The 23,110-nt window shown below is 49.2% G+C and overlaps 1 protein-coding gene across 1 annotated transcript in view; it reads right to left on the reverse strand.

Annotated features, from left to right (window-relative positions):
- Window positions 1-318: 318 nt before the first annotated feature.
- Window positions 319-23,110, reverse strand: part of SLC7A5 (solute carrier family 7 member 5) — a 38,081-nt gene continuing 15,289 nt past the window's right edge. Inside the window, exons 3-10 of the mRNA XM_030457658.1 lie at window positions 14,241-14,346; window positions 13,513-13,557; window positions 12,099-12,222; window positions 11,320-11,423; window positions 10,585-10,681; window positions 9,659-9,808; window positions 8,191-8,368; window positions 319-6,459 (exon numbers count right to left, since the gene is read on the reverse strand). Coding sequence (XP_030313518.1) covers window positions 6,404-6,459; window positions 8,191-8,368; window positions 9,659-9,808; window positions 10,585-10,681; window positions 11,320-11,423; window positions 12,099-12,222; window positions 13,513-13,557; window positions 14,241-14,346 — 860 coding nt within the window. The 3' untranslated portion in view covers window positions 319-6,403. The remainder of the gene's footprint in view (window positions 6,460-8,190; window positions 8,369-9,658; window positions 9,809-10,584; window positions 10,682-11,319; window positions 11,424-12,098; window positions 12,223-13,512; window positions 13,558-14,240; window positions 14,347-23,110) is intronic.

A 23,110-nucleotide genomic window follows, 5' to 3' on the forward strand; every position in this document is an offset into this window, starting at 1 on the left:
TGCAAGCTTTTCCCAGCATCATCTCTACCACACATCCATGCAGATACCCTCTGGGAACTGGGACATCCATCTTCTGCTCCCAGCTCTTGCCCAAAGCTCACCCAGCTTCCCACCCCCTTAATCTTAACACATGCAAAACCAGAGATATTAACCAGAATTTAAATAAAAAGGATGCTGGGGACAGAGGAATGGATGCTGCCATTTCCCACCTATGCTCCTAGATCTGTCGAGCTCAGGTGCTGGTGGATGTGAGATAAACAACACAACCTTTGGTTAAAAAATTAAAAGTTTTGGAGGCAAAGACAAGCAACAAGAGAGTTGTGATTCAGCTTTCTTTGTTAAAAAAAAAACCAGCAACCCAAAACATAGAACAACCCAGACATTGAACAAATTTGTTAACCACGGACATAAAAGAATCAAGAAATACTAGAAAAAAAAAATACATTGCAGGAGATATCTTGTTTTACAAGGCAATTTGATTAAGTTACTACTGGCTGACCAGCACTCAAACAGTTGTGGAATTGCTGTGTTGCCAGGAACACAAACATTGTGAACAGACAGCACTTTCTGTAGAAGTATTAAGACTAAAAGATATTTACCCCTTAAAATAAATAGAATGTCCTCTATAGCAACATTTAAATTAGTAAAACATTTTTAGAGCAACCAGATATAACAAAATTGTAAATCAGGTCTAGATTTTCTCTGTGTTAGGATCTTTCTTTTTTACCCCCCACCCCCTCTGTGTTTAAAAAAAACCAAAACAACAAACAAACCCAAACCAACAAAAATACAAACTTCAGAAAAAAGGTAGCTCTGAAAAGTCAGATTATTCACTAGAAGTGAACTTCACCCTCCTTTTGTTCTGTGGGCCAGTGCAAGGTCTGGGTACCACTTCAAAGTTCTTCCTCTGCAAGGATTTAGGTGGGACATGGACCTCACCCTGTCCTCTGAACAAATCAGGATTTTTTTTCCCCTTCTGTGTGAAATTCATCCCAGTGCAGGAGCAGCAGCCAGCCCCCCCAGCACCTTGTCCTGATGGATAGGATGCAGGAGAGCATCTGCACAGGGATGAAAATCCCCCACAGGGAATGATCTAGGCATGAAGTCTCTTCTAGGCCATTTAAAAATTAATTCAATATTTAAAAAAATATTATATATAATTTTATTTTATTTTCCTCACCAACACTTCACCAGCTGGAGGAAGCAACACCCTTTCTCACACAAGGGACGGGGGGCTAAAAAAGCAAAGAAATACTTTTCTGGCCATCACTTCCTTCAGGGTGACCTCATCCAAGCCACATTTCCTACGTGCAGCTGAAGGGCACTTGGTTTGGGCTCCCAGCAACATCCCACACCCCAGCTGCCAGCTCCTGTTGGAACTGTGTAAACTGGGAAGAAACTTCCAGGGAAAAGCATCCTGAGGCTGCCTGGACAGCTGCAACTCCTCATGGACCCACCAAGGAAGAGCCCTTTGAGCATCCCTCAACACCGAGGTCTTAGGGGATGCCCTGGGCCAGAAAAGGTCCTGGGGGGAGGCAGAGGAACAAAATTCCCACAGTTTCCTGGAGGGCAGCCAAGTGGGGCTGGCTCCAGCCAGGTTGGAGATGCTCAGAGCTGGCACAAAGCTGCAATTGAGGTCCCTGGGGTTCTGCTGAGGTCGTGGCGCCGGCTGGCAGAGCTCAGACCCGAGGCCTGGGGGGAGCTGGAGCCATCTGAGCCCCAGGGCTGCCCTTTCCCAAGCTCCAGGAGGAAGCTTTGTCCCAGCTCTGCGGCCAAACCTCGCCTGTCCCTTTGATGGCACTGGGAAGGGAGTTGTGCAAGTGGGGGATGGAAGAGCTGCTGTCCCACAGAAACAGCCCCAAGAAGCCTTGCGTAACGACAGCACTTGGCTCTTTTCTTCCTGTTTGGTTTGTTGGGTTTTTGTCTTGTTTTTTTTCGGTTTTTTGTGTGTTGTTTTTTTTTTTCTTAACAAATTTTTTAGTTTTGATTCAAGCCCGAGGACACTGGAGCTGAAGGCACAGGTACCTTCCCAGCCTCAGAGAACCCCTGCCCTCTGCTTCCCCACAGCAGGACCAGGACTCTGCCACCACCACCACCACCACCACCACCATGGTTGGGTGGTGTTCCCAGCTTTCCATGGTTGGAAGTCATGGCCATGGGGAAGAGCTCCAGGGGCTCCACACCCAGAGCAGGAGCCCCTGGAGGAGCCAGATTCATTCCCTAGCCCAAGCTCCCACCCAGGGAGAGGGCTTGGAGCTGCTTCTTGGGAGCTTCAAACCAGCTGAAGGGTCTTAAAAGTTTGTCTGACAATGACAAAGTCCCTTTGGACTCAGCAGACCATTAAAAACCAGAAGTGTGTTTACCACAACACAGTGTCTGGGATGGAAAACACCACGAAGACTGCAGGAAGTTAAAACCAAAAAATATAAAAAAAATCACCCAGGGTGACTTTAAACTCCCCCCTCCCATATTTTTGGCCAGGAGCATTTGGTTCCCCTCTGAGTTGGGAAGAAGATTTCTCATGTAGAAAGAGGAACCCAAGGCATAAGGAAGCACCTGGCTGCTGGCTCTGAACTCCCTGTTCTGTTTAGCAGCCCCTGTGGGATGCTGTGCCATGAGCACCGACTGCCTGGGACTCTAAATCCTTAAAAACAAGGCAAAAAGAGCACTAACAGAGAAGGGGGGGTTAGGGGAAGGACCAAGGGGCTGCTGGGGCACAGCCACTGCTCACAGAAACACAGAGCCACAGCCCCAGGGTTGGACTGGAGGATCTGAAAGGTGTTTTCTAACCTAAAAAAAGGAGTTTACAGCTCCCCCAGCATGCTGGCTGGGGCTGTACTTCCAGAATACTGTCATATGGAATGGATTCATGTGGTACCTTGTTTAACTGGAGCTACTGTTTAGGGAAGCAAATTCCTTTCCCTCCCTTGGGGGGGTAGCAAGAGGTGTGACTGCTCAGGGGCTCAGGGAGCCAGAGGAACAACAGAAACCCCACAGTCAGTGCTGGCAACAATAGGAAATATTCTGTACAGTCCCTGTTGCTCCCCTGGTGACACATCTTCTTCCACACTGGAGGAGCAAGGAGGCTTTTCCTGGGGGTGTATTATCATTTTTTCTTTTTTTTTCCACACCAAAATCCAGCTGAGCACAGCCAAGATACACCAGATACTCACACAATATTTTGGGCAAAAAGATATCTTTAAGATCATCCAGTCCAACCTGGCTGCTGATCTGGCTTACAAGCTGTTGCACTTGGCAGCAGTGGAACACTTCACTCTTTGGACTAAAAAATTCTTTAGTTTTCTCCATAAAATGATTTTAGTTTACCCTCTTAATCATTATCTCCCTAACCTCCAGAAAAAAAATAAACCACCCCCTTACAGGCTTATTGGGGAACTACTGGGATCAACAGCCATGTCACCAAGCTTTGGTGGAGAGGAATTATCAGGGATAAAAGAAATCAGTTTTTTTTTAAAGGTAAGCTTTGGAGACACAAGCTGTGGCTGAGCAAATTCACCATTTTTGTCATTCTGGGCTGGTACCTGGTTCACTTTCTTCCTACACCTCTATTGCCATGGAGAGATCACCAGGTGAGATCACCAGGAAACACACAGTATTGATACCAGAGCCAGCAGGTTAGTACATGAAAAAGGTCTTTAGCAGCAAGTGAAAACTCATGAAAACTCATAAAGAGCAAGCAAGAGAGTTAAGGGCTTAATTAAAATCAGTTAATCAATAAAAAAATATTTCTCAGTGTGACATCTCCTCTTTGAAACCATTGTGAAAGGTTCACAAGAGGCTATAGTGTAGTGATGGTCTTCATCACTGATGCAAGATATCAGAAGACACCTCCAAACCAAGCAAGCCCATGCCTTTGGGAGATCTGGACCCATTTCTGAGCTCTCTGGCTTGGACTCAAGTGCTGATTTCCACTGGATGTGAGTTAAAATCCCTTCCTTCTGCATCACAATGAATTCTGCTGGTACCCATGGGCAAGGAAAGTCCCTGCCCTGAACCCAAGCCCTGCAGGAAGCTGACCCTGAGCTTCACTACAACCCAAAAACCCAAACCTGCAGACCAAGGGGGAGCTGAGAGACTTCACGCTCCACAAACCAGGTCCAGCAATGATTTCCCATCAAAAACCCTGCCAAGATATCTTCAGCTGGAAGGGGATTCCAAACACTGAGCTCAGGTTTTCTGGCTCACAACCTTATTTATGCAAATGCCTCTCTGCAGGCACCTGGATCTGGGATGCTCCAACTCATTGCACGTAGGTCCCTGAACAGCCAAGCACTGGCCATTGACTTTGGCTTCTTTGGGGACATTCTGTGGATGTCCCCAACCCAACTGCAGTTCCCCACGAGTTAAAAGAGCTCCAGGGGAGCTCAATCCACGTGTCAAGTGGCACCTGAGCTGGTTTGGGGCATCTCTGTGCTGCCATGGAGAGAAGGAACCTGACAGCAAAGTCCTCAGCATGCTGATTGTCACCTGCTCCTCCTGCACTGCCCCAAAGCACAGACACCTGGGTGGCAAAGGAAAAAAAAGAGCTGCACAGAGACACTTGTTGGCATAACCATGGGCACTGTCACACATCAACAGAAGCTGCCACCTGCTTTAAACACACACCCTACTTTTTTTTTTTTAACTTTTTTCTTTTTTTTTTTTTTTTAAACTAAAAAATGTCTTGAAAGGAGAAAGCATGAGCTAGTACCATTGGTATCCTTAATGCCTCATCATCCAAAAAAACCCTCTGCTGAGAGGAGGAGGAGAATCCAGTAGGAAGCACCAGCTCTTGGAGGATCCTGGCTTCCAAACTGCTCAGTTAACAAAAATGTGGAGAACAAAGAGCTGACCAGCACGAAGCAGAAGCACAGAGAAGATCAGACTGAAGCAGCTCACTTGTGAGGACAAGATGCTTTGATTCCCAATTATCACCTTGAGCACAGAGGCACAATGAGCAAACTCTTGAAGAACTGCAGCTTTGCTGACAAGCTGAATAAAGCAACATGAAGAGGACAGTCTCAACTACAGAGAAAACAGAGGAATTTGGGGTGGGCTCAGGGGCTAGGACTGAACCACCCACAAGAGCAAAACAAGATTTCCCATGGGGGGGAGAGGTTTGTGCTCAAAGATCACTCCCTGCAGAGGAAGATGGTGATGGGGACACCTCCCCAAGCCAGACCTGATGCTGCAGTTCTGCACAGGGGAGGACCAGACCCTCAGTCCCTGCTTCTGAAAGCCAAAGACACCATCTAAACCAGCAGGCTGACATCCTGGGGGACATCTGCCCCTTTTTACACCCCCAGAGCCACTTGGTCCCATCTCCACTGCAGGGTCTAGAAGAGACAGAGGGCAGGGTGACAGAATGCTCAGCCAGAGCCCAGGGACCCAGCTGAGGGAATCCCACCCCCCCTACCACCCTTCTTTTCTCTTTGCAAATGGTTTAGGGGTAAAGATGAAGGGCACTGCAAGCACTGAGCAGGGCCATCTGAAAAGGTTGCTCACCCCATGCTGGATTATCTACAGGGAAACATGGAGTGAGGCAAAGCCAAGGGCTTGGCTTTCTGCTGATTGCAATTCCCTGGGTTTATCAGGAGGAACTCCACCCTCAGTGCTCATTCCCAGGGTGATGGGGTGGGCATTCTGGTGAAGAGCATCCTAGAGGATTGGCTCAATAGCAGGGAGAGGGCTTGGATCTAAGGGTTAAAAGCCAGGCAGTGGCAGGGGACCCCCAGTGCTCTTGTCAGGAAGGCAGTGAAAGTCAGATGAGGTTTCCCCACACCATTTCTCTGACACTTGATTCCACTCTGCCTTGTCTCACCTCAGTCACTGCCAGTGGGAAGAGTCCAAAGCATCCAGCAGCATAGATTTTGGTACAAGTTGGTGTGTGTGTGTGTGTGTGTGAACCAACATCAGCCAACCCTTGCCTCCCAACCAGCCCTTCCTTGACCAGGTAAGGCAGATGGATCAGGCTCGGGACCACCCTGTGCCCCAGGCACATCTGCAAGGCTGGCAACCCCCCCAACCTGGCTCAGGAACAGATCCAGGGTCATCTAGAGCATCCCAGACCCAAACCCAATCAGGCTAGCACAGAACTGAAGCCCAGCCCCCAGCCCCACACAGACACACACACAGATGCTGCTTGGACTCATGGCTGGCAGGAATCCTTCCTCCTGCCCCACCTTCGTACCAAGAACTTCTCACTGCAGGGCTCCTCATCTGCCAGGGGTGGTGGAGGGGCTGGGGGAGGCAAGACAGAGCCAGGGACATGGTGTCAGACACCATGGAGGGGGTGCTCCAGTGCTTAGGTTTCCTTGAAGAGGGATCAGAAGTGTTTTCTCCTTGTGTTGTCTTAAAATAAGGTTGTGCGTTTCCTCGAGCTGAGTGTCTCTGCTTTTCCTGCTTATGATTCTTGAGGAACCACTTCCATCAGCTTCTGGAACAGGACTGTGGTACAGACTGTGGGGAAGAAAGCAAAGTCCAGGTCAGAGATTGCACACAGGGCCCCCCCAAAATACATCTTGGTATGTATATTAATATATCAAGTATATATTGATATATATCTTGGTGTATATATATCAATATATCAATATATCAAGTTCATGATCTTATGCCTCAAAAGGCCTGACCCGTGTGCCTCCCCCCACCCTGGTTCTGAGCAGGATTGGTCCAAATCCAATCCAACCAATCCAACTTGGTCCAAGTTGAAGCATTTGAAAGGAAAAGAACTGCAGGCTGCTCAGAACTTCCAATGGTAACTTTGAGAGCTTTGCTCCTGGCACTGCCCTGAAAGAGCCTCCAGTTTTTAATTTAATGGTGAGGGAGTAACGAGGTTTGGATGCAAGGCTAAAAGCAGCCAGAAGTGACCTGGGTACAACAGCAGGACTGAGCTGATGCTTTTGTTTCCAGTTTTGAAAATCTCAGCTGTATTTACACACAGCTTCTTTAAAGGCTCCAGTGCCCAGGACAAAACCAACCCAGGATGCTGAGCCCACTGCCCTGCATGGAGCAGGTGAAGAGCAAAGGGAACATTTCAGACACAAATCTGCACAGGAAAGGTGTTAAAACTGAAACAATTTTCTTTTCCCACCCATTACTATCCAAACACACCTGAATTTGGTCTGTTGGAGGTAATCAAATGATCTGCAACATGGGAATGTCCACATGTGTTTAAAGTTCCTGTGTTTCTAACTGGACATTTGAAGGATTATCATTCAGTGTTCCCAGAGTATTTTCTATATTTCCCTACAAGCCTCTGGGGATGGAGAACAATTAATATGGTAATTTGCCACCCAGGCACTGCAAAAAATGCCTTTTCCAGGAACTGAGCCTAATACTCAGAATAAAAAAGTGACTGTTTGAGAGAAAGTGAGAGAGAAACAGGGAAAAAAAAAAGAATAACAGGGGCTGAGCCCTGTTGAAAGCCTTTTTCTTTTTCATAAAAAACATCCAGCTAAGGGTGGGCATTTCTGTTTGTCTCCTTTTCTGGGTCAGCCTGCTGTAGAGGAGCTGGGAGGCAGCTGGGAGAGTTGAGCTCTACTTGAACAACACAGAGGTTCCCTGTCCCTTCCATCCCTCCCAAACACACCGTGGTGTAGTGTGCCAGCTCTTGGAAAAACCTTCCACAAAGACAGCCCAAAAATAAACCTTCTAAGAGAAAGTATCCAGGGGATTCTCCCCATCCCTCTGCAATTCTCTGCTGCCACATCTTGATGCCAAGGGTCAGGAACTGACTGAGTGATGGGTTGGGACCAATTCTGTATTTTCAGCTTGAGGCCAGCTGTACTCAGACTGTTACCCTGTCACCCCTTTTCCCTTCTTACACCACTAGGAAGGGATTCTCTGCTGACAAAAGCCTTGACCCTGGGTTTTTACAGGAGGCAGAAGGAAGGCAGCAAAATGTGCTCAGCGAATCTGTTTGCCAAGACAAAAAAAAAAACCAAAAAAACCCCCACCAGGTATTTGGCCCAATATTTGCCATTATTCCAAGGCAGGGTGCGTTCTGGGTGCTTGGTAGAGAAGGTTAAAATCCTCAGGTTAAAACTTGTTAGCATTGCAGAACAATTGATCAGAGCCAAACCACTGGGAGCCTTTACCACACAAAGCAGAGCAAAGTGCAGCAGCTGCAGCTCACTGGGAAGCTGCTGGTTTTGGAAAGCAAAACCCTTGCTCCTCCCTGGTGGTACTTACAGATGCCTTGGAGAACCCATTTGGGCTTGTTTTGCCACCAGACCCCAAAGAAGTAAACAGGGATCCCACTGAAGATGATTGCAAAGCCAATGGCACATTCCTTTGGTGTCATCCAGAAGGAAACAGCAATGAGAAACAGGCAGGCCAGGATGAAGAAAATGGGCAGGCAGATGTTCACCTAAACAAGGAGCCAAAGAACAGGTCAGAAGTGGGATCTGGAGACCAGAGTGCACTTTCCCAGTGAAGTTTATTTAGCTGGAGAGTCTGGGGAGGGAAGGAGTTTGTTGTCCCACCATGGACCCCTGTGAGGATGCTGCTCCTGTCTGTCCCAGTGATCTGCACAAGGGGACCATGACCCTCAGCTGCCATGGGGAAAGAAAGGATTTAGGCAGTGTTCTTCATGAGTCCTGGAGAAAGCAGACCTAAACTGAAGATGTACCAGCAGAAACCAGCAGAACAAAGCTCAGAGATGTGGCTTGCCAAGAGCCACAAGCCTTTCTCAGCATCCTTTTCTTTTTTGACCCCCAATCCCTCATGAAAAGTACCAACAGCATCAAATTCAGCTCCAACCCCAGCACAAGCCATGGCAGGGGCTCAGGGGACTTGGGTTCAGTGCTCTGAGCAGCCCAGCTTTGAGAGGGAAAACCAAAAAAGCAGCAGTTCTGCAAAGAGTTGCATTGGGAAGGCAGGGGTAGAGGTCTGGGAGGTTGTTTCTCTCTGGCTGCCTGTTGCCTGGCAGGGACCTGAGTGTGCTGGGGATGAGTGAGGAACATGGCTCTGAGGAGGGCAGACCTGCTCCTGGCTGACATGAGCTTGGCCTCCTCCCACATGGGACCCAGTGCTGCCAAACTGGCCAAGGACAAAGGGAACAAAGTGCTCATCTCTGCAGGAGTGAGGTTGGCTGCTTTATTAAAAACAAAACAAAACAAACCCCAAACAAAAACAAAACAAAAAACAAAAAACCAAAAACGAACAAAAAACCCAAAAAAACCCCCAAAATACCAAAAAAACAAAAAGCAACCTGAAAAGCCCCAAACAAACCAACCAAATAAACAAAAAAACAACACAAAAACAAAACAAAACAAAAAAAAACCCCAAAACCAAACCAAACCCATCTGAAGTGAATCCCACCATGGCATGGAATGTTTCACTGAGAGCCTCTGATGTGTCCTGGGGAATCTGTTATCCCTGAGAGCTGTCCCACCAGAACACCCCACATCTCTGACACCCAGAGCCTCCTCACCCTGATGGGTGTCCCCCTGTCAGCTCCTCATCCTCCTGCACTGATTGGCATTGGGCAGGTTCTTGTGGGACACCTGCATTAGGTACACCCCAACATTCCCCTTGCACACTTGGAATCCCAGTCCCTCTTCCATGCAGGACTTGGAGCTCAATTTGCTGAACCCTCCCCTGGTGTTGAGAAGGGACTTGGGGAAGAGGCACCAGGAGATGACCAAAATGTTCTCACCTTGATGGGTCTTTCCAGCTCTGGCTTCTTGTAACGCAGCCACATCATGCCAATGATGGCCAGAGCCACACACAGCCAGTTGAAGAAGCTGAAGAAGTTGATGACTGAGAAAATGTTGTTGGAGAAGGCATAGAGCAGGGTCATCACACACTGCATCCAGAAAAAGGCAAAGCATCAGCAAAGGCAGGAGGAAAACCCACCAAACACAGGTGCAGTAGGGCTAGCTGCCAGGAAAATAACCCTGTTGGTTGTTTTTAACTTATTTAAGCTCTTATTTCAGCTGAAAGCAGAGTGGGAGTATGAGGATATGATGAGAAGGAGAAGGATTTGTCATCTGGAGGTGCAGGACTGGCTGTGTCTGGAGATGCTGCCCAAGTAGCCCCACTCTGCTGGGATCATAGCCCTGACCCCTTCCCCTCAGCTCAGGAAGGAGCTTGAGGTGCTGGAGCAGGTCCAGAGAAGAGCAAGGAGGCTGTGAAGGGATCCAGCAGAATTCCTGTGAGGAAGGGCTGAGGGAGCTGGGGGTGTTGAGGCTGGAGAAGAGGAGGCTCAGGGGAGACCTCATCACTCTCTGCAACTCCCTGAAAGGAGGTTGGAGCCAGGGGGGGGTTGGGCTCTTTTCCCAGGCAACTCTCAGCAAGACAAGAGGGCAGGGTCTCAAGTTGTGCCAGGGGAGGTTTAGGTTGGAGATGAGAAAGAATTTCTTTCTGGAGAGGGTGCTCAGGCATTGGAATGGGCTGCCCAGGGAGGGGGTGGATTCTCCATCCCTGGAGGTTTTTAAGAAGAGACTGAATGTGGCACTGGGAACCACGGAGAGAGTGGATCAAGGGTTGAAGTTGATGATCACAGAGGTCCTTTCCAACCCAAATGATTCTGGGATTTCTCCATAGCAGGTTGCTGCCCATCACCACAGCCCCAGTGCTTACCGTGAAGACGAGGGATGGCACAGGAGTGAGAAGCCTGGGATGGATCATGGACAGGATGGAAGGCAAGTGTCCTTCCCGAGATCCCACAAAGAACAGCCTGAGGTGGGAGAGACAGAGCAGACATCACCTCTGCACCCTTCAGCCCTGGGCTGGGTGTTGTCTGCAGCACAAAACAAGAGGGGAGAACCCAAGCTCGACCCAAACAGAGCTGAGGCAGCAAACACCCAGGCCCCTCGTGCAGGTTTTCCCACCTTAAAGGGACCCAGAAGGCAAGCAAGGAGGTGTTTGTATGCTCCTTCCCAAAGAGAGCTGGAAATAACTTCCCTGAGATGTGTGTCAGAGCTGGGACCAGCTCAGTCCCTGTCCTGCCCTGTCCTTTCACCTCTTTCTGGAAGGATTCTCAGCCCTAAAGTTTCTGCTTTTCATTAAATCCACTTTCCCAGGCAACATGACTGAGCCCCAAGCCTGGGCTGGTTTATGTCCTCATAACTCCAGCAGGACTTTGCCTGAGGAGCAGAGGAGCAAGACCACTGAAAGCATTTCCTTTAAACTGGGTACGGTTTTGAAGTCTGACTTTTTTTCTCCCCCCCTCCCCACATTCCTCACATGTCCTCCAGACCCTTCCCACTTTGTGTCTACCCACAGACATTCTTTGGAGGACAACTCCAAACGAAGGAAGAGGCATTAAGCATGACTGGCAAACAAAAACCACAAAAAATTGAGCAAGAAACCCACCGGGAAGAAGTGAAGAGAGATCCATTGACAGAGCCAAAGCATGACAAGCCAACAAAGACTGGGATGATCCAGGACATGAAACCCAGGTGATAGTTCCCAAAATCCTAAAGAAGGGGGGAAGTCACAAGTCAGACATTTCACACCCAGAAGCTCCAAAAGAACTCTCAGCTACCTGCAAAGACTTAAGATTTGTACAAATTTGAACAAACTACACCTTCTGGAGAGGGGCTGGGTACCAACCCAAAGGATGGAGTGATGCCACCTGAATGGTCCAGACCAACTTATCCTGGAGTGGGAGGTTTCCTATGAAATCCTAAACAATCCTCTGTTTGCAAGGTTGTAGCAAGCTGCTCACTTCTGCAGCAACCAGGATTTCTGACCACAGTGGCATTTTAATTAATAGAAGTATTATTTTTCCTCTCTTAATTAAAAGCAGGAAGATACAGAGAGAGAACAATCTAGTTCACTATTGCCTGAATGACCTTTTCCCATAAATATCATGGTAACTGGTGATAAGTCACGAGGCCAGCAGCAACCTTGCATATTTACACACTCAGAGCATCATCAGCTGTCTGCCCACCCTCACCATTGTCTGTGACTGATCCCACTTGGGGTCACACTGCTCTTCCCTGCTCCCATCTTTATCTCCTGTCAAGCATCAGTTGTTTTCTTTGGGGTTTTTTTTGTTTTTTTTGTTTTTTGTTAGCAGCCAGGGCCAGCTTGGAACAAACCAGAAGCTGTATGCAGAGACTGCAAAGCTGCTTTGACTCCCATCTTACCACAGCCACTGCCTCAGATGTCAGCATCTGCTCCGTTGACAGGGTGGTGAAGTAAGCCAAGTTTGTCAGCACATAAACCAAAGTGACTACAGGTAGGGAGATGATGATAGCCAGAGGCAGGTTTCTAGGAAGGAAAGATAAATTGCCTTGGAGTGCTGCAGCAGGGGAGCTGCTGATGCCAGGGAGCAGAAGGTTCCCACTGCAGCTCTCCTGGAAGTTGTCTGTGGTCATTCTGCTCCTCTTTGAGTCCTCAGCACATCATTCCCCAGGCAGACACTGCTCCCCTGGGAGAGGAGGAGATGCCCATGCAGGGACAGATGGAGAGGGATGGATTAGGGCAGAGAGGACTTTTTTGCAGGGAGAGGCTCTGGCTGTCTGGGCAAGCAGTAATTCAAAATCCCTGCAAAGAATGAAACCCAACCCCTGCCAGGCACAGGCACAGCCATTCCCTCCTGGGCAAAGGAGAAACATTGGTGCTGGTAAGGAAGATGGAAAGATCAGGGATTTAGTGGGTGGTTTTAAGGCTCTAAGTCCATGCAGCCTGATGGAACTCGGAGAAAATGAGTTGAGACACAGCCTGAGTGGGGCTGTAAGGAGGAGGCTGTGGGTACAAATCTGCCTTTCCTAACAGTCTAACTTCATTTGCAACTGGAAACTGAAAAAGGAAACCCTGCCTGATGCCACGTGTAATTGGGTCTGGTGGAGCTCAAAGCCACAGGAGGAGCAAGTCAAATACCATGGCTGCATTCAGAAGACAAGAAAATAATTGCAACTTTTAAAAAACCTTTTTTCTAACTGTGTGCCTATCAAACCTAATGCTTCCCAGCAGGCACTAAAACCACTGCCAGGGGCAGCCAGGAATGGGGTCTTGACCAAGCATCCCTGAAGCTTGTATTGGGCACCTTCCCAAGGAGAAAAATGATTTCTCAGCTTTTCTCCTGCTTTGGTGTGGCCCATCCTCATCCCACCAGGTCCTGCAGAACCCTGAAAGGCAGAAGCAGTGCAGAGAGCAGCTGCTGCTCAAGGGAAGAGGGAAAGCACGTGGCAAACATATCCTTGCACAAATATTCTTGTGGGAGTTTATACAGGACAGTAATAAAGCCAGAAGTGCTTCTTCCCTGCCTATAATTCAGAGGGGTGCCATGCCAAGGAAGCAGGACTGTCCAACAACACTGATAATGTTAGCAGGACAGGAAAGCAGTATAAGCAACATCCTCTCTCATAAACAGATTATTATTTGCTTGCCCCTGTCCCAGGGAGGAACAGTGCCATTAATTTACCTCATTTTCTACTTCCCTAGAAAAAGACCTTGGCTTCTAGGCTGATTGGTAACCCCTGTTACACACACAAGGAAAGGGCTTCCCAAGAACAAGGCTTCCTCCCAGGGAAAAGTCACCCCAGGACACACACCTACCTATAGGGATTTATCATCTCTTCAGTAACAAAGTTCAAGTAATTCCTGTAATTTAAAAAGAACAGGGGTTATTTCTGGTTAGTCCCTGGAATAAAGAGAGCCCTTCTTTCTACTCATCTGCAAGGGGATTTCGGGAGGGGCAGACAGACTGAAACCTGCAGGAAAACTTGGGATGGCTGATGGCTTCTTCAGGACCTACAGCACAAAACAAGCCCTGGATGGGGCTGGTGGACCAAACCCACCATGCTGCCAGCATCCTTGCAACAGGAGGAGGGATGGAAGGCAAAGAGCTTGACCCACAAGCAACAGGGCACCTTCCAGGGGGTCTGGATGGCTGCAAGTGGGCTGTTTTCACAGCAAATTGCATTGGCTCCATGTGCTTGCAAGGGGACTGATAAAGAAGCTCTCTAGGAGCTTCAGTTTGGTGCTTGAAACAAGCTGTACGCCTCTCCCTCTGCTAAACCCACCCTGCTGCTTGTTCTTAATACCAAGCAGCCCAGCATCTGCTGCCTCTTCTACATCTTCACCATCCCCACCACTTCTTTGTGCTTCCACATCCTGGCTGGACACAGGGCCTGAAATATGACATTTGGCATCACCAGGCTGCCCCAAAGCATCAGCCCCATTGCCCTGGTTCCAAGGAAGTTGACCACACTCTTCCTGCCAACACAATCTGGGGACAAAGGGATGAACTCCAGAGTTTAGGACTGGGAAGAGCTGGACCTTACCATCCTCCATAAGCAAAGAGGCCACTGTACAGAGCTAGCACGATGTTCCCCACACCAACTTTTGTGCCTTCAAAGGAGTGCTCAGGAGCCAGGTTTGTCACATCACCTGCAGAAAACAAACCCAAGACAGGATCAATGCCAGGCAGCCCAGGAACCCCAAGGGCCTCATTGGCCAAAAAAACCAACCAACCCCACAGAAACCTGGAGGCCAAAGCAACCCTTAGGATACACAGTTCTCATACTGCTGAACTTCAGGTTATCACAGAGAGCATCTCCACTTCTTTCTCTTGGGTTGATGCTTCCAGTTTAGCAGTGCTGCTCAATTCCTCTGGGGTAAAGCACCAGACAAGCAGCCCCAAATGTCCTGGTCTCCAGCAACTGCTCCTCAAAACTTCCTCACCCTGCAACGTGCTGTCCCCCAGACACCTTCTCCCTGCAAAGAAAACATTCTGGGGACCTTCCTGCTGACAGATACTGTGCAAACAGGTATTGTCACATTGTGCTCTCAATTAAAAGCTGCTTTCATTCGATAAAACCCCAGGATTTCCTCCACTTCCACCCCATTGAGCAGAAACCCAGGATTTCCTCTCGTCCCACCAGCCACCTGATAAAGTAGAGGGTTATGGCAATCCCTTTGATTGTGGGAAGTCAGGTTCTTTGGGGCTTGGATATCAGGGGTTGGCTGCTTTAGGACTTGGATACCCAAAGTTCCTGTTATGTATTTGCTTTTGAAATTAAAAGCCATAAATAGACAGACCCAATTGTACCTTCACTGAGCACTCTGCCGGAGCAGCCAGAGGTTTATTTATTTTGTTTTAAAATGCTCTGCAGTTGTTTTGTTCCCTGCCTTTTGATGTGGAGCCTGGGTATAGGTCTGGGATGGTGAAGCCATGCTCCCCTTTCCCCAGAGCCCCCACTCCCCCTGGAGAGGCAGGAAGCAGGGAGCAGGGCAGGATTTGGGCAGGGCAGGTTTGCATCCAGGGAGCCCTGGGGAAGAAGCCCATGTGATTCCTCTTAAGGCCCAGATCTTTCCTAATCACCCCAGCAACTTCATCACATGGCAGTCAGCAGGGCCTGGAGCTTAACCCTTCCTCTCCTAGCACAAGGTACCCAGGAGGTGCCTCAGGGGGGAAAGGAGAGAGGGGGGATGCTCACATCCCAGGTGGTTTTCCTCTGGAGAAAAAACCTTTTCCTCTCTTCCCACCTGAGGCTGGAAACTTTCACTCCCCTGTGCCACCAAAAGCCACTTATGCAGTGGGAAACAAGTTTGGGTTTTGTTTTTCTGCAGAGGGTAATAAATTGGGATGCAAAGACCTGTTAATGCCTGGCACTCAACTTTCTAGTGGTGGGAAAGGAGGGCTTTTCCTGAGAGCATTATCCATCTGCTGGTGCATCTTTAATTCCTGGGGCTTTGTGAGGGACAAATCTGTGCCAGTGACACAGAGCTGCATCTTCTCATTCATTCTCTCTACCCAACCCTCCAGCTCTGTCTCCAGCCTTTCCATCCTGGGAATTTCACCTCCTTTTTCCCTCCTGCCGAGTCCAAACCAGGGCAAAAAGATATTTCCCAGGAATGTTCTCTGCTCACAAAGCTGCTCAGAAAACCCTTGGCCTTCTTCAGACCACAGCAGCAGCTCATGCACTGGGGAATCAGGGCTGGGAAACAGAAGTTTTGATCAGAACCCAGGGCAGATGGAAGTTCTCCCCTGGTGATGCCTTGGCCCTCTCTCCCTGCACCTCCTTGCACCAGTCAGGCCTCTTCTAAATCTCTTGGGATATGGTGGTTGGATTTAATGCTCCTGGAATCCATAAATCTCCTGAGCAAAATGCAAAAATCATCTCAAAAATGTGAAGTTAGCAGATGTGCATCTGGGTGTAAGGCAGGAAATGCAGACAGATCAATACAAAGCCACAAGTTTAACCTTCACTCCTGCCTTGCAGCTCCAGTCCCCAAAGCCTTAATTTAACATTAATGGCCCAGCCTGGCTGCAAATAAAAAGGCTGAGCAGAAAGAGGGGTGTGCAGGGTATCACATTCTGCTCCATCCCTTGGGCTCAGCTTTCCTGAGTTTATTTTCTGCCCCTCCTGAATAATTACCAGTCTAGTTGTATCCCATAACAAAAGACCTGGCAAGAAGACACACTTTTTGTTAACAGTGGCTGTAATTAGCTCCTGGAACAGCACAGGGATGGACCAGGAGACCAAGAGAGCTCTCCAGGCATTTTAAACACCTCTTGGGACATCTCAGAGGTCTGCTCCTGCTTTGCCAGTAGCTCAGCTCCCACCCAGGCCAAGGCATCACCACTTTTAGCATGTCAGGAGGATGCTCTGATGCAGCACAAGCAGCATCACCTCCACTTCTTGTCCACAAGAGGTGAACATCAGCCTCTTTCTGTTCCTCACAGGCAAAAAGCTCTCAGGTCAAATTTTTTTTTTTTTTTTTTCTTTTTACCACCTGCAGGTTTCACTCTGTGCCTTCCCAAACCTCATACAGAAACCATGTGCTGGTGCCACATGGAAGAGCCACCAAGCTACCACCCTCACCCAGCTGGCCAGGAGGGAGGAGAGCATCAGTGGTCCCCATCCCAAAACCACTCAGGATGTGCTTGGGAACCACCAGCATCTTCAGCTTCTGGGCAAGGAAGGCTCCAAGCCCAATTTGGTGGCCTGGTGGCTTTCCAGACACTTGGGCTCTGGGACATGGGAGCAAAGAAATTAACTCATCCTGGGGTGCTGAACTTCACATCTCTCTGCTCCAAGAAGCTCAAGAAGCCAAGTTCCAGCAGCAATGCTCCTGGAAAAGCACCCCAGATGTTTTAAAATACAGTGAGTGAGCTCTGACCATACCCACAAACCCTTGGAAGAGAAACCCATCACACAGAGATACCTCCTGTGATGCAGAGGAGCCAGAGATGCACTGGAGCAAGCAGCCAAGAAGCACCACCACCTCCTCTTGTTCTTACCCTTCCCACTGATGCTGCTGGCCTCAGCTGGGGACTGGGAACAGCAGATGGATAGTCCAGCATGGTCACTCTTACCTCCAACCCTTTCTACAAATGCCCATGAGGACCTGCTAGCAGGAATGGAGGTGTGAACCTCAGTTCACTCTGCATCTTTCAAGCCTGAAATTGCAGTTCAAGCCTCCAGCCTTTGGAAAGATCAAATCAAGGGTTACAAATGTGCAGGTGAGGCTTCTCCAATGGTCCATAAAAGCAGAACATCCTGGGCAGGGGCTGCTCTTCCCAGCTCCCCCAGCCCAAGGAGGAGCAGCGGCTGCTCTCTAGGCAATGCCCAAGCACCCTGTGATCTGCAGCCTGGTTTGAACTGCCTGTTCCACTGCACTCTGCTCTACAATTACCCAAATTAAGGTAACAAGCTCTGACATAAACCCCATTTGCTGATCTTGCCAGCAGCCAAAGCTCTGGTAATTGCACCAGCAAGTGATGGGTCACCTGGGGCCTTCCTGCAGGAGGGACCCATTGCAGGTCCCCCTGCTGCATGTTCAGACCCTTTATTTAAAGATTTTCATTTGCTCCCCAGTCATGTCCATTCTGGTTGGGCAGCACAGCAATCTTCTCTTGCAGAAAGCCTTTAATGATAATTAAATATTTTGAGCTTGCCTAAAGAGTCAAGGAGAGGGAACACAGTCACCTAGAGAGCTCAGCAAGAGAAAGGGCTAGCCCTCAGCCCATTTTGCTCATGGAAGGGAAACCCAGCTAGGGAGAAATGTGTTGTGTGTATGAAGGAGGAGAAGATCCATTCAGGTGCTGAGCCATTTCCCAAGAAAGAGTTCAACTAAGTCAGAAAACCGAGACACCAAGAGACCCGTGGTAAGCAGGGTTAGGAGAGCATCTCTTGGGCAGCTCATGGAAACACAGGGTGACCATGTCAGCTCTGCTGGCTGCCTCTCTGCAGACAGCTTTGCATGGCTCAGCCTGGGCAGTAGCTCTTAAATTTGGGTCCTGCAGCAGGTGGGTCTGAAAGACACCCCCAGAAACTTTGGATGGGCAGAGAGGGCACCCAGCGAGGAGCTGGAGCTCCTGGGTTCTGTCCCTGGTTGTCACTAGCAAGTGAGAAGCTGTGTCACTTCTCCTCATTTCAAGAACTTCCTTCTGTTTCTTGGAAAAAGTTCCTCTCTCCTCCCAGTGCTGGGAAGCTTTGTCAATACTATTTCTCCCCCAGGGTGAAGCCAAGGATCTGGGCTCCTGGATTTAGTCCACCCCACACATTGCTCAAGCTTCACAACTCCTATTGCAATGGTCCCCGAGGACACTTCTTGGGCCAGTGAGTGTTTTGTTACCTTTCCTCCGTCCTCTGCATCCTGCTGATACCACCAAAATTCCTTTTACCCTCCTCCTCCCAAGCAAACACTTCCCAGTCTTCATTGCCTTCATCTCTGCCACCATAAAGAATGAAGAGCAGCCCCAGGAGCAGTGGTGCAAGCCCTGGAGCAACACCCAGCACCCAAAATGCTGTGCCAGCAAGCAGAGAGCAGGGACCCTGGCTGAGCAGGGTGCCTTTGATCCTTAGCAGAGCATGAAAAGCTGTGTCCCCAGTGCCCCCAACTCTGTCCCTATCCGGGCAGATTGACAACAACCTGCAAACCCTCAACAAACCACCCCAGGGGAGCTTCCCAACCACTTCCCAGAAGCTTGTTCCTTTTCTGCTTGCACAAGGGGTTCATCCCCAGCCACAGAAAGCTGAGACTGGAAATGGCAAACCATGATGAGCCCCCTGAGCAGGCTCTGGAGGGGCTACCAGAGCCAACCAGTCTGACATGCAGGAGAGCTGGGAACACCTGGAGAGGGCAGATCCTCCTGCCTGGCACCTCCAACTCCAGCACCACCAGCAGGGCCAGGAACTGGCCCAGTAGCTGAAATCTGGGGGACTGGGTTGCTATAAAACACTAGCAAAAGCAGAGGAGCAGAGCTACTGACAGCAGGGATACAGCTGGGAGGGGACCAATTGCTGCTACTGCCACCACAGAGCTTGGAGACCCAGAGAGAGGAGACCCAGAGAGAGCTCCCAAGGAGCAAAATGTTAAATTTGTCTGCATGGCTGGGAGAGCTGCTCTGGAGAAAACAAGAAGCCAACAGAGCCTCTGCCTGCAAACCAACCCAGCAGTGGTGAGCAGGATACCCTGGGGCAGCCCAGGATGTGCCCCTCAGGCTTTAGTGCAGGGCACTGACCTTGATCCAAAGAATCACAGACTTGGAAAAGACATCCAAGATCACCCAGTCCAACCCAGCACTGCCAAGGTCACCACCAACCCATGGCCCTCAGCACCACATCTCCAGGGCTTGGAAACCAGACCCTGACAACTCTTTCTAGGGAGAAATTGTCCCCAGAATCCAACCTAAACCTCCCCTGGCACAACTTGAGTTGTGCCAAAAGCTTCTCTTGTTCCATCTCTTGTTCCTTGGGAGCAGAGCCCGACACCCCCTGGCTCCAACCTCCTCTCAGGGGGTTGCAGAGAGCCAGGAGGTCTCCTCTCAGCATCCTTTTCCCAGAGACAGCACCTGGCAGATCACTCAGGACACCCAAACCATCTGCAATCCCCAGCTCTGACTTCATGCAGCCAGGAACCCCCAGACAGGGCTGCAGCCACACAAGCAGGAGCTGACAGCAGCATTAAAAGGCCAAGTTTCCAGCTTGGGCATTCAGAGCCACTCAGACTCACAGGGATCACAGCAAGAACCACAGGTCAGCAACTGCCTGCTTCTATATTTATGTTTTTACTTCTTTTTTAATTGCTGTCGTTAAAAATAAGTACGTAAGTAAAGCACATTTGATGGGCAACTTTGCACTTGGAAAAAAAAAAGAAAAAAAAGCCCACAGCAGGCTGAACTCTACCCTTGAGTCTGTAATTGCCAAAATATTTCCAGGCAAAGTGGGCAAGACAAAAACTGTCTGAGCAGCACCAAATGGCTGCTCTTGCTCCCAAGCAGGGCAGGGGAGCTGTGCAGCACAGCCATGTGCCATGCACACGTGGGGCTTTGTGCTTCCATCCCACCTCTGGCTGGAGAAAAATGAAAGATTAGAGACCCATAAACCATAATTGCTCTGCCTCAGCCCTCCAGCATTCAGATGCCTGATTAATCTCCAGCGTGTGGTTGATGTGATTGAGAGGAGGATGCTGGCAGCTTTCCCAGCTTCCTTGCTGGTGCTCTCCCTTTGGGATGGTCTTAGAATCATAGAATCATAGAATGGGCTGGGTTGGAAGGGACCTCAGAGATCATCAAGTCCAACCCTTGATCCACTCCCCCCGTGGTTCCCAGCCCATGGCACTCAGTGCCACATCCAGGCTCTTTGGAAAGAGCTCCAGACACGGAGAATCCACTACTTCCCTGGGCAGCCCATTCCAATGCCTGATCACCCTCTCCAGAAAGAAATTCTTTCTCATCTCCAACCTAAACCTCCCCTGGCACAACTTGAGACCCTGCCCTCTTGTCTTGCTGAGAGTTGCCTGGGAAAAGAGCCTGACCCCCCCCTGGCTCCAACCTCCTTTCAGGGAGTTGCAGAGAGTGATGAGGTCTCCCCTGAGCCTCCTCTTCTCCAGCCTCAACACCCCCAGCTCCCTCAGCCCTTCCTCACAGGATCTGTGCTGGATCCCTTCACAGCCTCCTTGCTCTTCTCTGGACCTGCTCCAGCACCTCAAGCTCCTTCCTGAGCTGAGGGGCCCAGAACTGGACACAGGACTCAAGCTGTGGCCTCCCCAGGGCTGAGCACAGGGGCAGAATCCCTTCCCTGGACCTGCTGGCCACGCTGTTCCTGAGCCAGCCCAGGATGCCATTGGCCTTCTTGGCTACCTGGTCACACTTCTGGCTCACGTTCAGCTTCTTGTCTTCTCCTCTCCCCATGCACCCCATGAGTAAGAGAAGCAAGAAGAGCTTCCCTTCAAAGCTTCCTGATGGAAAACGATCTTGCAGTGGCATTTCTGGATGCCAGTGTAACAAGCAGCAGCACGGGCAGCTGCAGGGCACGCTCTTCTTGCAAACTCTTGTCCACCAGACTCAGCCCCAACTTGCAGGGATAACAGTCAAAAGCCTGAAGGAGGTTTATTATCCATAAGCTTTGTCTCCTGTCTGCCAAGGAGGAGCTACAGCATGAGTTAGTCATGGCCTGGACAGGTGAGCACCCATCTGGTTTGGCTTTGGGCTCCAAACTCAAGACACCCACAGCTCCACCAGCAGCAGGTTCCTGTGTCCTGCAGCCTCACCTGGGGGGAGTTTTGGTTCCTCAGGGGCTACAGTGTGGTGTGTGACAAGGCAGAGCCAGCACTGCACCCACCCTCAGCTACCAAAAAAGCAAGACACAATCCATGGGGCAGGAAAGAAAAAAATAAAGTAAAATAATAATAAAAAAAAACCCACAAAAAAACCCCCCCAAACAAACTGCATCAACATCAATCTCCTGATGCAGTTCACTCTCAGGTGAGGGAATGAACACCAGAGGTCACCAGACCAGGTCAAAGGAAAATGTGTGACAGGTTGCTTTAGCTCATTCCCTTCTGGCCAGCTGGTTCAGAGTGGGTACAAACCCAAAATAATTGAGACAAGGATCACACTTGTTTTCACTTTGTGTCTCTGTGCCACTGTGCTCTGAGATGTTGATGAAGTTTTCCTGCCATGTCAGCAGGACCCCTCCAGAGCATCCCTGCCCTCCCCAGGCTTCCACCTGCATCCTCACCTCTGCTGCTCTCACTCCAGAGCTTGCTCAAGGGGCTTTTTTTTTTTGGAATACTTAACTGACATTGCTACTGACAGCAGAGAAGAAAATCTGGGAGGAAAGGAAGAGTGAGTAAACCTTCCCTGGCCTCATCTCTTCCCTAATTGCAGGGGTTTCCAGGAGAAAAAAAAGAAAAAAGAAATAAGTTTGAATAGAGAAGTAGCAAAATAACCCTTCACAGAGAAAGATGAAATGGGTGACAAAGGGATTGGAGAACTTGGAGCACACAAACCCACAGCCCCCAGATGTTGCCTGACACCTGGAGTACTGAGATAACACTTTTAGGAGGCTTCCCAGAGCCCCTGAGCAGACTGGAATGGTGGAAAGTTTGAATTTGCAACCTGGGCACTTTTCAGAAACCTTCCCCATGGGGAGCTGAGGATTTGGCAGCCTCAGTGACCTCTCTGAACACATCTCTAGAAAGAGCAAATGCCTGATGGTTGATACTGTACACACCTATTTCAAGGGAGAAAAAAAACCAAACCCAAACCACACAAGAATAAGCCCAAAACACAGTGCCTAGGCTAAGGGCTCCGTGGCAAATGTCTGGAGTTCAACCTGCCAGCTTTGTCCTGAATTCACCCAAGGAAAGGAGGGAGAATAATGAATAAAGGTGTTGCTATCAACCAGGCACTCAAAATGAGAAATTTATGATCAGAAATTAGGCATTAAAAGGGAAAAGGGGCAATAAGTTAGAAAAAAAATAATTGAATAAAACGATTGCTAAATTATATTTGGCTAAGTCCCAAGTGCCCAATTCTTTTCTCTTTCTTTTCTTTTTTTTTTTTTTTTTTTTTCCTTTGGAGCTGCTGCAGCTGCCTGAGGGCAGATAAACATTTAAGAAACCCTGGGACATCAGCAACATGAAAGAACATCTCTGAAACACGTCTGTGATACAGTTCTTTACAATTTTTTAAATCAAAAACCCTTCCTGGATTTCCTTGCATGTAAAAAGCACGAGGGTATTAGCATTTTTATTTTACCAGTTTGTGCCTGGTAAAACAATAGGACCAAAAATAATCCTACTTTTTGTAACACTGGAGTGAAAAAAAGCCCCAAAAACTGATCCTATCTCTGCTCTAAGTTAATTATTTCAGTGCTGCAGCCTGGTGGGCTGTAAGCTGGGGGTCCATATTTAAGGT

This window comes from Calypte anna, chromosome 11 (genome assembly GCF_003957555.1).
Source record: "Calypte anna isolate BGI_N300 chromosome 11, bCalAnn1_v1.p, whole genome shotgun sequence".
NCBI lineage: Eukaryota > Metazoa > Chordata > Aves > Apodiformes > Trochilidae > Calypte > Calypte anna.